This window comes from Manis javanica, chromosome 11 (assembly GCF_040802235.1).
Source record: "Manis javanica isolate MJ-LG chromosome 11, MJ_LKY, whole genome shotgun sequence".
NCBI lineage: Eukaryota > Metazoa > Chordata > Mammalia > Pholidota > Manidae > Manis > Manis javanica.
In genome coordinates this window covers 37,788,438-37,803,491 of record NC_133166.1, presented here as the reverse complement: position 1 = coordinate 37,803,491, position 15,054 = coordinate 37,788,438, and the positions used below count along the sequence as shown (strand labels likewise).

At 53.6% G+C, this 15,054-nt stretch overlaps 1 protein-coding gene across 7 annotated transcripts in view; it reads right to left on the bottom strand.

The window, feature by feature from the left end:
* OTOG (otogelin) overlaps positions 1-15,054 on the bottom strand; it is a 78,007-nt gene that overhangs the window by 20,278 nt on the left and 42,675 nt on the right. For 6 of the 7 annotated variants that reach the window (XR_001855034.3, XM_017672674.3, XM_017672679.3 and 3 more), the window contains 9 exons: positions 12,473-12,499; positions 9,811-9,978; positions 7,809-8,087; positions 6,007-6,124; positions 5,188-5,267; positions 2,938-4,685; positions 1,890-2,058; positions 1,423-1,568; positions 804-893 (listed from right to left, as the gene is read on the bottom strand). Coding sequence is in view for 6 of the 7 variants with exons in the window: in XM_017672674.3 (XP_017528163.3) it covers positions 804-893; positions 1,423-1,568; positions 1,890-2,058; positions 2,938-4,685; positions 5,188-5,267; positions 6,007-6,124; positions 7,809-8,087; positions 9,811-9,978; positions 12,473-12,499 (2,825 nt within the window). In the remaining variant the exon portion in view is untranslated. The remainder of the gene's footprint in view (positions 1-803; positions 894-1,422; positions 1,569-1,889; positions 2,059-2,937; positions 4,686-5,187; positions 5,268-6,006; positions 6,125-7,808; positions 8,088-9,810; positions 9,979-12,472; positions 12,500-15,054) is intronic. The other variant, XM_017672677.3, reaches the window with a different exon arrangement.

The window sequence follows — 15,054 nt, the reverse complement described above, 5'->3', positions numbered from 1 at the left end:
TGATTGTGGTCATGGGTGTTTGTTAAAACATAGAATCATACACTGACAGGGGTGAATTCTACTGTTCATAAGTTACAGCTCATTTTCTCTAATGGAAAAAATTTAAAACTTAAGGGATGAAAACAGGGAGATTTTGCTTAAGCTTCCATCTCACAGAGCCCCATTTCTGAGAACCCCCAGGGTGTGATGGCCCCCATGGCTGGTGTTCAAAGGAAGTTTCCAACAGAAGGGCTTCAGGTCTTGACCCAGAAATGGGTGGGAGAGTCAGGACTTGGGTACCTGAGGAGATGAATCAGCCCCTCTCACCCACCTTTTGGGAGGAGTAAATGCAGGCCCTTGGGGAGGGAACCACTCAAGTATGGGCTGCAGCTGGCCACTGGCCACCTTGACAGAGGTGGGCTTAGCGTGAAGCTAATGAAGCTTAAATTCAAGGTCCCTCACTTATACAGTTCCTTTCTGGAAGAAGGCCTAGTAATGTGCTCACATGGCCAAATATTTTTTAAAACATTGTAGAATCACAATAACCACAATCACATAAGGCTACACTTTTGCTTGCCATTCTAACTTTCTCTCCATACAATATTCCTCCTGGTACACCCTCCCCTGACATTAATGTGGTCACAAATATTCTAATGAAAATCACTTCCACATATAACAAGTTTTGCATTGTTTTTCTTTAGGAAGGTCCCTCCCCACCCTTGCCCCCAGTCATGAATAAGCCTCAAGGCCTCTCCACTTTGGACACACTGCCCCTCAGCTGACTACCGCCCTGCCCTAGGAGGGCAGCTCTTTGAGGCACTCACCTTCCTGTTGAAGCGGTCAATGGTGACCTGATGGGGCTGATGAGTCAGATTCAGCATCACCAGACAGAAAGGGGGCCAGTTCAGGTGGCCCTGCAGAAAAAGCCCAGCCCTCACCAACCTGGGGCCCGGCCCTTGCACCTCCTCCTGGTGAGCCCCTGGGAGCACATTCTCCCCACTGTCTGCTCGCAGGGGAACTTATCGGAGCTGTGCAGTGGTGCACAGAATCCTAGCTCTTCTGTTCCACTTTGACCTTACTCACGACCTGTCCCCCACAAAATAATAGCTCCCTCCTTCCTGGTTCATGGAGGGACCCTAGGAGGTGATTCCTTGCAGCCGGCACCCTTCACCACAGGTCACATCCTTGGAGGGGCATCTCAGCCCCTCCGCACTTCAGGGCCTCCCACGGGGTCCAGGCAGCTGGGTCAAGCTGGGAAGGGTGCAGGCTCCAGGAAGAGCCAGGAGGTGGCGCTCTCTGCTCACCCTTTCCCCACGACCCATTCTGGGAGACCCCTGCAGAGGGAGCGGCTGTTAGGGCCTCCACATCCTTGCTTCTGACACCCCTCAAAACCCAACTCACTGCTCAGTCTCCCCTCTAGAAAGGGAAGTAGGGGACAGTCACCAGGTTGGCGCTTTTGCAGTCGAGGACATGGACAGTGACCATTTCTCTGGGGCTCTGGGTGAGGATGTAGATGGCCTCTTTGAACAGGGCTGCATGGCTCCCATCAAACGTCACAAAGCTCAGATCAGGAAAGATTGAGCATCGGCCTGGGGTAGGGATGAGAATAATACACAGATGCCCCCAGGGCCAAGGCCACCCAGAAATACTGGGCAGGCACCTGGGCGTTTTCCTGGGTGAATCAGATGCCCTGGGGGCTGGAGGTCTCTCAGAGCAGGCAGCACAGAGGTCAGAGGCCACAGGGTAGGAAATCTGCCAGGTCAGGGTCATGCTGAGGTGAGAGGTCCCCAGGGAGGTCACTTTCAGGTCAGGGTTACCCTGAGGCCAGGGACACATGCCCGGGGTGGAGGTCACACTGGGATAGGGGTATGAGGAGGCCTGGGGAGGCCCTGGTGGACCCCAGGACTCACAGGCACACTCCCAGAGCGGGCAGCAGCGGTCCCCGCCCACCCTCACAGGGAGGCCCAGGACCCCACACCGAGGGCGGGCTGTGCCCTGGGGACAGTGTTGCGACTGGTTCACACGAATCAGCTGGCCCTCCAGGCAGATGTGGCGGATGCAGTCTTGCTCATCGATAGGCTGGGGAACAAGATGGAGGGACAGCATGGGTGCCGACCTTAGGGGTCACAGTTAAGCATGCTACCATCCCACCCAACCCCCAAGCCTGGACTTCTCAAATCCTTTCCAATGTAGGTTACAGCAAGGCAGGGGACCCAGAGCTAAAATTACTAGGGAATGGTGTCCTTACCCTCCACCCACTCAACACCCAGCAGGGGGCCTGGAGCCGGACTGTGTGAGGTTGGAGGCCAGGGGACTGACTGAGCCCTGTCTTGACCAAACACCTCTGTCTATCTACATATCCATGCAGAGAGCTCCAAGTATACAGGCATGCAGACATGCCAGCTGAGTCATAGAAACCCAAGCACACTCATGGGTGAGTGAGAGTGCACACACACACTCATACACACTGTCTTGATCTCTATTTCTTACAAATGCAGAGACACACTGTCTTGCAACACCATGTATGACACACACACAAGCATACATACAGATATATGAGAGTGCTCACACTGAATTTCACACCTGCAAACACAAACGTGCACACACTGTCCTGTGTGGATACACAGACAGGAACATGCTCACACTAGCACAATCGTGTTGTCACATTCTGGGTGTCACACTAAGCTGTCCAATCATCCTGGGGCCCAGATGGGGCATGGTGGGACTCTGCTGTGACATCAGGGGCCCAGAGGAGCCTGAGAATTTTCAGGCTCCTGGAACTTGGGGCAGGGGAGAGGATGGTAAGTACACTCCCATTGTGCAGCCTGGCAACTGGTTAAGGAGAAGCTGCCACAGGTCTTGAGGAATGTGAGAGCATCATGGTGTCTGAGTGGCACAGGAGGAGGAGAGGCACGGAGGCTGCCCATACAGGCAGCAGAACCCTGACAAATCACTCACAGCACAGGAGGCTGACGTATTGGCCTCAGTGGTGGCTGCTGAGGCCTCAGCCAAACCCTCTGAGATGCTCTGGGCTGGGGCCGAGCGCCCAGACTGCTTGGTGGTGGCCTCTCCTGCTGGCCCCGCTGCCGGCTGAGGTCCTGCCGAGGTTCCGTGGGCCTCAGCCAGCTGAGGGAGCAGAACCAATGAGCTTTCCTGGGAGGCAGTCCTGGCAGAGACATGGCTCAGGGGGTAGGATGTGGGCACCAGGGGCACTGAGCTGGCCCAGGGTGCCTCGGCCTCAGACACCAAGGGAGTAAGAGTGTGGACCACAGCAGGCGTGAATGCTGTGGGCCTGCCCTGGGTGGAGCCATATATCCCGGTGGGCAGGGACACTTGCTTGGAAGAGATGGCCATCTTCTCCATGGTGCTCTTTCGTGGGGCAACAGATACCGTGGAGGCTGCCCCCTCAGCCACGGCCATCACTCCAGAGGTTGGCAGTGTGGCTCCCAGAAGCGGGCCTGGAGCTGTGCCTGTTGCCTGAGACACTGTGTGACTGGGTGGGTGCGCCTGGGCCACAACAGCTGGGGTGAGAGGCGGTTCTGGGCTGAGTGTCCGAGTGGGTGGAGTCATGGCAATGGCAGGAGATGTGGCCTGTTGCTGGAGCAGAGAGGTGATGACAGAGCCCTTGGGGCCAGGCGTGGCCACTGGGACAGACGTGCCCACCTTGGCTAGGGGCAGGCTGGTGTCAGGAGGCAGGCCAGAGAGGAGCTGGGGTGGCCCAGTTGACTCCAGAGACACAAAGGGTGTGGCCCCCAGCCCATGAGCAACTGGCTGGCTGGCAGCAGCTGGAGTTCCTGGGGGAGCAGCTGGTGGCCTGGAGGCTGGGGTGGTGTGCTGGGCAGTGGGGAATGGGCTTGGAAGTAGGGATGCTGGTAGGCCCATGGGCTGGCCAGGCTCAGCTTGGAGCTGCTCTGTGGATGGTACCATCTCTACTCTCCTGGTCACTGGGGGACTGACAGGAACCTGTTCTGCTGCTGTTCTAGCCTCAGCTGGGAGGCTGCTGGGACTGGAAATGCTCTGGGGGACCCCTGTCCTGTTCATGACCTTCATTATTGCAGGTGTCAGCAAAGCTTCATAGGATTCTGAGGAAGTAGGGGGCCTGGTGGTCACTGCCTGGGAAGCCTCAGGCCTGGAGGAGGGGCTTGCAGGCAACCCCAGGCTCGGGAAGGACTGGAGGGGTGTCATCTTAACAGGCAAGGAGCCAGGGCCTGGGACTGTCATGGCTTTGGTCATGACAGGGAAGCGAGGTACAGGGGGAGACCGGGAGGAGACTATGATGTTGGGACTTCCTGCAAAGGTCACAGTAACCCTGGCTATCTCCATGGCACCTGGCCCCACGCCAGGTGTGGGTGTCTGCTGGGAAAGAAGGAGGGATGCAGACTCTGGGACATGGGGTGTGGCCAAGTGGCCAGCCAGGGCCTGTGTGGGGTAGGCAGGGAGGTCAGATGCAGTGCCCCCCAGTGGCTGCTGCAGAGTGGCCTGGGTGGGGCCTAGGGACAGCACAGGTCCCTCAGTGGGTCCCATGGGGGGGTTCAGGGCCATGGTGACTTGGGCAGCTGGGGTGAGTGCTGGCCTGGCAGAGGCAGCCCCCAGAGCCTCCTGTGGAAACTGTAGCTCCTTGTCACTCAGGGTGGGCAGCTCTTGAGTGGGAGGCAGGGTCTCATTGCCAAGGGCCTCTGTGGGACCCAAAACTGCAGGCTCCACACCTGGGCAGATGAGAGAAGCAGCTCAGACAGTGGCTGTTCAGGGGGTGGCTGCAGTCCAGGGGGCCATCACTGGGAAGGGCTATGATATGGGGCTCTCTAGGTGAGCGGGGGAAGCTTCCAATGGCTGATCGGTCTGCACAACCAACCTGGGGCCTCTGTCAAGTGGTGCAGATGGCTCAGAGGAGTCAGTAGGTCTGGATTCTGCTCCGTACTTCAACCCTGAGCCCAGAGCCTGAAGACCTCAGCTCTAAGTCTGGCTGCACCGTGTTCTCACCACATTACCCCAAGCCAGCCCCTTCCCATCCTGCGCCTCATTTTTTCTCTGTGAACTGAGGAGAATGTACCCAATGAGATTCCTGCCTGCTTTACAGCACTCTCTTTCTGGAGGCCCCTCTGCTGACCCTGCTTCTCCAGGGACCTGGCAGGTCAGGGTATGACTGGGCAATGAGACCCTGGGGATTTACTGGAAATCCTGGGCGGGAAAGAAGTCCATGCCACTCACAGTCCTCCAAGTAGACGCATCTCTGTGTGACTTCATCCAGGACCTTGGGGGTGGGGCACACAGGCACACAGCCTTCTACCCTGAGGACAGAGCAGGGAGCCAGTTAGCGGTCTTGAATACAGGGACAGTCACCTCTTTTCACCTGGACTAAGCACAGGTCTTATCCTTTCTTATGACACACACACGTGTGTGTGTGTGCTTATCATGTGCACACTCATGTGAGCTTCCATGGAGACACTGTACATGTACAGGACATATACAGGAGCACAGTCCCCCACATGCATGGCCTCTCAGATGGAGAGGGAAACATGAACCAGCTCTGGTTCTGCACACACTGTGTACCTGTTCACACATGCTCATGTATGTCTCTACTTAGGCACATTCTCACATACCTTCTCCACACTTGCAAGATTCAAAAATCTTCACAAGTACATAAACGTTCACACAGAGGGCCAAAACATCAGTGTAGACACTCTCATGTGCACACACAGTTGTACCAACTCCCAAATACCTGCAGCTCATACACATGTAAAAATGCACAGCTGTGTATAGACCACACACACTTGTAAACCCCTGCAAACACACACAGAGCTCAGCTATATGCACATCATGCACAAATCAATATTCACATATGCCTGGATGAGGCAGTTCACTCTGGTACACACATTCCTGTACACCCAGCACACAGAACATGCACAGGTATATGGGAGTGCACACACACATCCCTCAGCACATGCTCAGTCCTATGCCCACAGCCCATTCAGACACATGTACACTCAAACACACTGATATACACACCTCGACTCCATGCCACCTCACCTGGGCACGTCCCTGCAGCTGGCTGCCTGCGGGTCCCGGCAGGTTTGGAAGCAGGGGCTGGTACAGGCATCATAGCGCCACTCACAGATGGGGTACCCAGCCCCTGAGGGCTTGGCATCTGGAAAAGTGACCCACCCAGAGTCCTGAGACTGAGAGAGAATGGGTGCCAGCTCCAGAGCACAGAGGTAATCCCAGGTCAGCCCGTCACCCCTCTGCCCCGTGAAAGAAACAAATGTCCTCATGCAGGAAAAGTGAATAAAGTAAAATAAAAGCCAACCTAAGGGGAAACTGTATTCCTGAGAGTTGGGGTTGGTGCCTAGGGGACCCTTGGGAGAGGGCCCTGGGAACATGGTATGGGGGGAAGCTACAGAGCAGTCAGGTGGTGGTGGGCTTTGCAGCGTGGCCAGAGAGGAGGCTGGGGCTTCTGTTTCCCCATAAGATGGTGGTCTCATCACCCGCCACTCTGGGACCTTGGTGGCTAATATTAACAACAATAGCCAACTCTTAAATAGCACCAAGCACACATTCACAATTTCACAAGTAATTCATTCATTAACCCTCACCATAATCCTATAAAGAACATTTATCATCTCCATTTTATAAATGAGGAAACTGAGACATTCAAGCAGCTGTGAAAATTAAACTTTCCCAGGGGATATTTCTTCAAAAAAGTCCCTGTGACCAGTGCCTGGATGGATGAGGGGTCCTCAGGGATGCCTGCAGCCTATGGTGAGCTTCAAAGCAGACCAACCCCAGCCCACCTGGGCACAAACAACTGGTCTCTGACCGAGGCCAGAGCAGGGGTGTGTGGGCAGGCTCTGCAGCAGGCATCCCCACTGCACAAGGTGAAGAAACAGAGTCAGGAGGAAGGCTCTCCTCTAAGTGTCAAGGACCGCAGTCAGGATTCAAACTCAAGTTGTTTGGTTTCAAAGCCTTGGGCTCATTCCATTCTTGTCTTCCAGAAAGGGACACAAATTCTGCTATCATAGTCAGGATGGATCTGTCCTGAGGTGGGGTTCACTGACAGACTTCCTAGATGACCACTGAATGTATGAATGAGCTGGCCCAGCCCTGGTTTTGGAGAGATGGTAATGAAGAGACTGGCTGTAGATAATGTTTTCATGTAAGTGGGTCCATTCGTGCAGCACAAGGCACCCTTACAGGCACAAACATACATGTGCACATGCATCCCAGAGCGCCAGCCTGGAGTGGTAAAGAAATTGTGATCACTTCCTCCAGGGGTTAAGCAGAGAACAAACACTTGGGGGCAGACCACCCTGGCAGGGGGATGACAAAGCTCTGGAACCTGTTGGCCTCAGCTGCAAAGAGTGTGGAGCTGCCCCATCACTGCCCAGGGTCCTGAGCCTCCTGTGGGGGACAGGGGAGGCTGCTGGCTCCTCAGCCTGGTGGCCCAGTGGGTGGTCTTTGAACTCACGGGGCAGGCATGTGGTCCCATCAGCAAGAAACCTGAACCAGTGAGGCCAGGCAAGCTGCAGCCATAAGCACTTCTCAATTCGCTTCTGCAAAGGCCGCCCTATTTTTAGACCGTGTAATTGGCCTGTGGGAGTAAGCAGGACCCAGGAAGCTGGCTCAGCCCCAAACCACACTGCCTGCAGCTCCCTAGGCCACCAACATGGAGGCTGGGCCACCTCGCATCTCAGGAGGGACACCAGTGGGGCCTCCCTGGGCCAGGAAAGTGAGGATGCTCTCTGAGGGGCAATTAGAATGGTGGAGGGAAGAGGACAAAAAGGCAACTGAGTGAAGGGCTGAGGGCAAGGGCAAGGGCAAGGGCAGACACCTACCCACAAGGCGGAAGAGTGTGCCCCGGCGGAATGCCTCCACGTGCTCATGTGGCCGCAGGGCCACGGCAGAGCCTGATACATAAAGAAAGGACCCAGGCTCTGCCAGGGACTCCAGGGCCACCAGGCCTGCCCGCCATGTCCCCCGGTGCAGCAAGAAAGAGGCACGGAGGTGGAAGGCATCACTGCCCTGCCACTTAGCTAGCTCCAGAGACCCATTGGCTGTGACGTGGAGGAAGAAGTTGGGTCTGTCTGCTGCCTCCAGGGACACGGCATCAGGGTCTGCAAAGAGCCACGTGGGGAAGGTCAGCACAGAGAACGGTCCAGATGTAGGCATAGCACCTGGGCATGTGTCTGCGCTCTGAGTGGCTAGCTGGGCCTGCCCCTGCCTGCCTGCCCTGTCTCCCCTCAGCCCACCTCCTGCTGCTGCTGGTTGCCCCCTGCACCCACCACCACCAAGGGAAATGGCCGCTCAGGGAAGCTGTCACTTGCTAAGCCTTGGGGAGGTGACCTTTCTTCCCTCCCTCCTTCCCTCCTTTCCCTTGTTTGCTTCCTTCCTCTGTCCCTTTTTCCCTCCTTCCTTCCTTTCTTCCTCCTGCAAACATTTTGAGTAGCTCTGCATGCCAGGTGAAATTCTAGATGCCAGGGATACAGCAGCGAACAGCACAGACAGAAACGGCTGCCCTGGCAGAGTTCTGCTCCAGTGGGCAGACTGGACAAGCTGAGGTTTCGTGATTCTGTCTTTCAGTGACCCCAGCATGGTGCTACTCCACAGAATCCCAGAGGGTCAGAGCTGGCAGACCTAGGGGATGCTGAGTCCAATCCACAGATGGGAAAACAGTGTCCAGAGAGGGCAGGGTGCTTGCCCAGAGCCCTAGAGCTGGCGCCCACTCCCTTCTTTTCTGTCTCTACAAAGGCCCATTTCTAGAAAGTGGTGCTCACTGCTGGGTGGATAACTCCCAGCACAGGGCCCTGTAGGTCTCATCAGTCCCCAGATCCACAAGTGGGCATACAGGAGTCCTGGCCCACCACAGCTGGCTGTGGGCAAGTAAATTAATGCCTCTAGGCCATTGTGAGGGATAAACAATATGACATATGTGAAAGGCCTAACATGGAGCTTGGTGAGTCTGCCTTTCCCGCCTATGTGGTCTGGGTCTCATGGGCAGCTGGGGGAAAGGCCAAGTGAGGACCCAGGCTCCCACCCTCACCCCATACTGTGCTTCTTCCCTTGTGCCATGCCCAGAGTCCTGGATAGCAGCAGGAAAAAATAGTGCATTCCAGGAGCAACCTGGGCAGCTACGTGGAGGAGGCGTCCCCTGCATTGGGCCTTGATAGGAAGAAATGCAGAACAGAAAAGGTCACAGAGGGAAGGGTTCAGCAGTCATTAGGCCTGAGCCTCTCACCAGGCACTACTGCCCCCCTCAGGCACTACTGAACTCTAAAAGAGGGCCGTGCCCACCAACCTAAGCCCTTTAGGTCTACAGGCAGTGTGACCCAGGAGGCTGTGGCTGGTTCCAGGTATGCCCCAGTCTCTGTAACCCACCAGTCCCGAATGAATTCAGGATCATAACCTGAACAGATGAGAGCCGGCTCCTCCATTCACAGGAGAAGGGCCTGCCCAGTCAGAGCACAGCCAGCTCCCCTCTGGGGGTTACAAATGGAGGGACAAGGAGAAGGAAGTGCAGGTGGGGAGGGAGGAGAGAGTAAGAAAGAGAGTGATGGGGAGAGGCAGAGGGAGAGGCAGCAGCAGCTGGTGTAAAGCAAAGTACAAAGGTACATGTGGATCTTTGTCTCCCTCGTTTGTGTGTTTGTTTCAGAAAGAAGATGGGAGTCATTTCTTCAGAGAGGCTAAGAGGCTGACCTCGAGTCCAGGGGGAAAAGGGCGCCTGCTGGAGTCCACACTTCTCCAGCGCCTGCAGACAGTGTAGGGCCTCAGCACCCTCCCCTCCTCCAGAAGCTGCCTCCCTCCACCAAGGGCAGGAGTGGGGCTGGAGGTGGGCCTTACCGTGGGCCTTGGCCTTGAACAGTGCAGCCATCATTAGGAAGTTCACAATGTCCCCTGGTGCTACATTCTTTGCGCTCACAAGGACTGTGGCACTGCCCGCCACCTCCACGGCCACCAGGGCTCCACCGGCCGCCCAGCTGACCAGCTGGTAGGGGCCCTTACCTAACCCTGGAGAGAAGGGGCCCAGTCATAAGCCCTGCCTCCGGGGGCCTTTGCCTGCCTACCATCCCTGCCTGCTCATCCTGCAGGACGTGGGGAAGAGACGGGACGAAAGGGCTCCTCTTGGTCTCTTCCCTCACCCAGGCCTCAGGGACCTTGATTTCCACGAGAAGGAAGAGACTGGAGCCCCAGGCTCTCAGCCCCTGATGGGAACTGATCCACTGCCCAGTGCCTGACTCATTTCATGGAACTGGGAACAAGGCACCCATGGGGGCCTCTGGGCCCCCAGATGTCTCTCAATGGACCTGTCCCACTGCCTGAGGCTACCATTCCAGCCGCTGATTTATTCAGGGTCGCCTCTGGGAGAAGATATCAGCCCTGGTCTCTGCCTACCCGAGGCCTGAGGGATAAAGGCTGGGAAGGTTCAGGCTCAGCCTTGCTGTTCATCTTCTCATTTTGAACATGTGTCGTTTTTGTGTCTCTTGGGTTCCTGCAGTTGTCAGCATAGGCTGGAGAGGGGCATAGGTCGCCTAGACAATTGCAACAGCCTAATAACTGACCTCCCTGCCTCTGGGGTGTCCTCCACCCACTAGGCCTCCTCTTCACAGGTGCCTGAGCCACCTTTCTAGCCACACTCTTCAATCGCTCCCCATTGCCCTCAGAATAGAATCCAAGAGCCCACCTTGAATTCAGGGACCCTTCCTGCCCCAGCCCTGCCTGTCTCTTCACCTCCCCACACCTTTGCCCCTGCCTCACCAAACTTCTATTGCTCTTCCTTAAAAGAGCTGGACTGTGCCCCACCTGTGTTTCCACTCATGCTGTCCCACCCACTCAGAGGAGGGCTCCCTGTTTTGTGCCTGGCAAATGCTTATGGAATCTCCGGGGCCTAGCTCAAATGTCACCTCCCTGTGAAGCTGTCCCTGCACCCTCTCCTGTCACACACAAAGGTCATCCCTTCTCTCTGTTCCACCAGTTCTTGGATCATGGCACCCACGGGTCACAGCTCGTATGATAAGGATCTTGACTGGGGGTCCACATCTGTCTCCCTCACTGGCTGGGAGAGAAGCAGCGCTGTGCTGGTGAGCAGGTAACAGTCAGCTCTCAAAAAAATAAACAAAACCTCAGTTTGTCGTGCTTGCTGATTTCCATAGTGTAAATATTCCCACCAGTGGTCAGTTTCAAACTACCAACTGAATGTGGAGTTAGAAACATAGCTGATCCAAGAGAGCCAGGGTGGGCGGGCTCCAGTGCCCCACTGTGGCAGGTCCCACTGTCCACTGATTCCCCAGCACCGAGCAAGGGCCTGGACAAGAAAATGCTGGTAGAAGAGCAGAGCAAGGAAAGGACGGGTAGGTGGGTAGGTGGAGATGCTAGAAACAGCTCATCCTTTGCCAGTTACTGCCACCCAAAATGCCACTGAAGGGAGAAAACTGCTCAGAGCTGTCTTGCTGAAATGTCATGCCTGATGGCAGACAGACCTTGCCTGTCCCAGCAACTGCAATTCTTCCACTACAGACTTATTCCTTTAGGAGTTAAAGGTTTTTGGCCATCAGGAGCCCCTAGGGGTTCTAACATTTTGTCAGGACAGCAGCCACTGAATTATAATGCTACACCCTGGTCCAGCTCTCACCCTGAAGCCCTCCTAATGGTATCCTTGTCTCCAGTATGTGTCTCTCTGGTTCACCCACTGTTCTCAAACCAAAATCTAATAATGCAGGTAACTGCAGACAAGGCCTTGGATAAGCCTGCTTCTGGAAGGACTAGAAGTGGTAAGGAAGGCTTGGAAGTCAAAGTTGAATGGCACCAGGGACCTGATGAGCATCTAACTCTGCCAAAGTCCGCATTTGGCCCAAATGGACAGAGATCATTGCCGAAAACTATCCCTGGGCAGCCCTCCCTCACCCCTGCCCCTGACCCCAGTGATTCAATGGAATAATTAGCTCTAATGCTAGACATTAACCCTCCTTGAGTCTTTAGTCATGACCTGTGTTTTCCCTCTAGTTAATGCAGAAGTTGGAGCCTATCCTGGTACCCTGCAGTGCTGGCCAAATTTGAAGATGAATCCAACAGGCTGAGCCAGGCTATAGGTTTTGCCCCATTCATCAACAGAATGAGCAGTTTGCATTTGCCTTTGCCAACTCGAAACTTCCAAGAAACCCAAGAAGATGCTCCATGGGCCTGGTGAGCTACATTGCTGCCGGGTGGTACCAATGGGGTGGTGCAAATGGGGTTTCTACTTCCTGATAAAGCTGCCCTGGATGGTACCAACCCCAGAAGATGGCGTGGTCTTGGCTGTGGACAGGGGCTGCAGGAGCTTTTGGGGAGGGAGTTCTGGAGCATCTGCCAGGGTTTCTCTGCATAATGGGGTCCCTCCCTGCCTTGTGTTGCAGCTCTTCCCTTTCAAGCCAGCAGGGCCTCAGTGTGGCTGATTCTGTTGTGGTAAATAGGGCAGGTCTGGCCGTGCCCTGGCCCCCAATGCTCCACTTGGGGAGGACGGACTTACCTTTGTTAAAGAAGTCACAGTCATATGCTGAAAAAGAGAAAACAGAGACTTCCTGAGAAGCCTGGAATAGATGGATGGAGCCAAGCAAGGTCCCTAAAATCCCAGCTGTCCTTCCTTCCCCAAGGGCCTGACCTGACCTGCCTCCCGGACCCCAAGATTAAGAGATGGTCATTGGATTCAAATGTCTTAAGGTGTAGAAAGTAAAATGGCTCCTTTCTGTGTCCCCAGCACAAAGTTCAAAGTCTGGCTCAGAGTAAGCACTCAGATGTATTTAATTAATTAATTAATTAATTAATGCTTTAATGTTAGACAGTAAGGGTGTGTTTTGTGTGGCCCCAAAGGGCAAGATTAGATTCAAGGAGTGGAAGCTCTAACCAGAAATGTTTCAGGAGGTCCTGGAGGAATGCAAGCATAAGACAGAAGTGTCTTCCAAGGGCCTTGGGTGGTTAGGGGCCCCTTTCAGGGCGCTTTTCAGGCCCCTACGTGCAGTTTCCAGCAGCAGGGGTTGACAAGCTCCTCCAAGCGTGTGTTTGGTGCGCCCTCTAGTGGCCGAGTTAAGAAGAACCACAGCCTGTTCCCTGTCATTTCGGACACTGATTCCTCAGCCCATTGGGGTAAACTCCGAACCTTGCAGGGGGCACCCATAGCCAGGAACAAGGCCATGAGGAGCCAGTTGCGTAGACCTTGGATAAAACCTGAGGAGGAGCCTCCCTCACTCATGGGCATGGTCTGAAGAGAGCCACTAACTCCTCCCCAACCCAAACCCTATGATCAACGCTACTCTTTTCCATTTTGGCATTGCCCTCTGGGAAGAACACTAGGAGTCAGGAGATTGACCCACCATGTGGTTATGGACAGGTACCTGTTTTTCCTCACTTGTGAGCTCAGAAGATTGACCTAGAAAGTTAGAAGATCTCTGAATCTCTGGTTTCAAGGGTGAACCAGGTCAATGGGAGGTAGCCTGCAAGAGTGGCAAAGAGCTAACTATCTAGAGTCAGCCCTGGGTTCAAATCCCATGTTTCTTACTCATCAGCTGTGCATCCTGGGACAAGTTACTCAATCTCTCTGAAATTCAGTGTCCTATATAAGATGGGACCACCTCTAGTATCTGCCCCATACCCTCATGAGGACTGAACTAGGGTAAAGCAAGTGTTCACCTTGGGTGCAAAACTTAAGGAGCAATCAAGATACAGAATATTTTCACACAATATTTCTTAATTTTAAAATTAATGCAAAATAGCCATCATGAACAAATTATCAGAAATTTAAAAATAAAGACAGAATGGGTGATAGAGCCTCACCAAGCCACATGAGAGTCTGAGACAAAAGGAAAAATCAATAATATTCATTCTGTTATTACTTAAAACTGACAATTTGTTCATCAAAGATATTTTTGCATTAATTTTTATGTTTAAGAAATCTTATCTTAAAATATGATTTATCTTGATTACTGAGTTTCGTGTCTCCCTAATGTTGTGCTCAGGAAGCACTTTCCTTGCCTCACCCTAGTCTGGAGTATTTATCAAGCTAGTACGCAGAAGGCACAGGCCTGGCATGCCGTGGATCCTCAGCAAAGTGTTCCTTTCTTTGTTCTGAAGGATTTTTATCAGAGAAGTAGAGGAAGAAGCCAATTGCATGAAGACCACAGAACATCTGTGATGAAAAAGGGCAGAGAAAAGAGGCCAAAGGCAGATTCTACTCCTCTTCCTTCCTGAGGTCATCCTGTCTGGGATCCTCAGCACTCAGGACGTGTCAGCACCCACGTCCCCATGAAAAATGACAGCCATCTCACCAATAGCATAGAGCACTGAGCCAAGAGCTTTGCATGCACTATCTCATTTAATTCTCACAGCACCCTGAAGGGAGGCACAGTTCTCTTAACCCTCGATGACACCTCAGAGTGTAAGGAATGTGCCCCAGGTCAGCCTGCCTAGAACTTGGCCCTGAACCTAGACAGTGTAGCCGTAGAGCCTGTGTAATAGGCACTGTACCCCAAAGTGGGGTGCACTCGCACCAGGAAGGACCATGGTGTGCAAGAGAAAATCCACAAATAATCAATCGATTAATAATTTAAATTTCTATATTTTATCTCATCTTCGAAATATTTACTTTTGTATCTGTTTTATGATATGCATTTACATTACCAATAGTATATATATGTACATGTATCTATGCAGGCATATGTATGTGTGCTCGAAATAGTTTTACCTGATAGGAATGTACAAACAAAAACATTTGCAGATCACCAGAGCTTGTGCTGCCTCTGATGAAGCCCACATGTCTCAGCTGACAAAGGACTTTTACGTTCACTATCCCATTTGATCTTCATAATAAACTTGGTGGGACAGATCTATTCTTATTTTTCAGATGAGAAAATTAAGCCCCAGAGAGGATGGGTAACTTGTTTGAGGTCACACAGTACAAATGGCAGCTCTGGGTCTGGAACTCAGGGTTCCTGACTCCTCTAACAAAGTGGTTAAGAGCTCAGGTTTATAGCCAGGCCGTCTGGAGGTGAGCCCTGGCTCCACCCCTAACCTGTGTGACCTTCAGCCTCTTGCTTGCTCCCTCTCTAACCTGTTTCT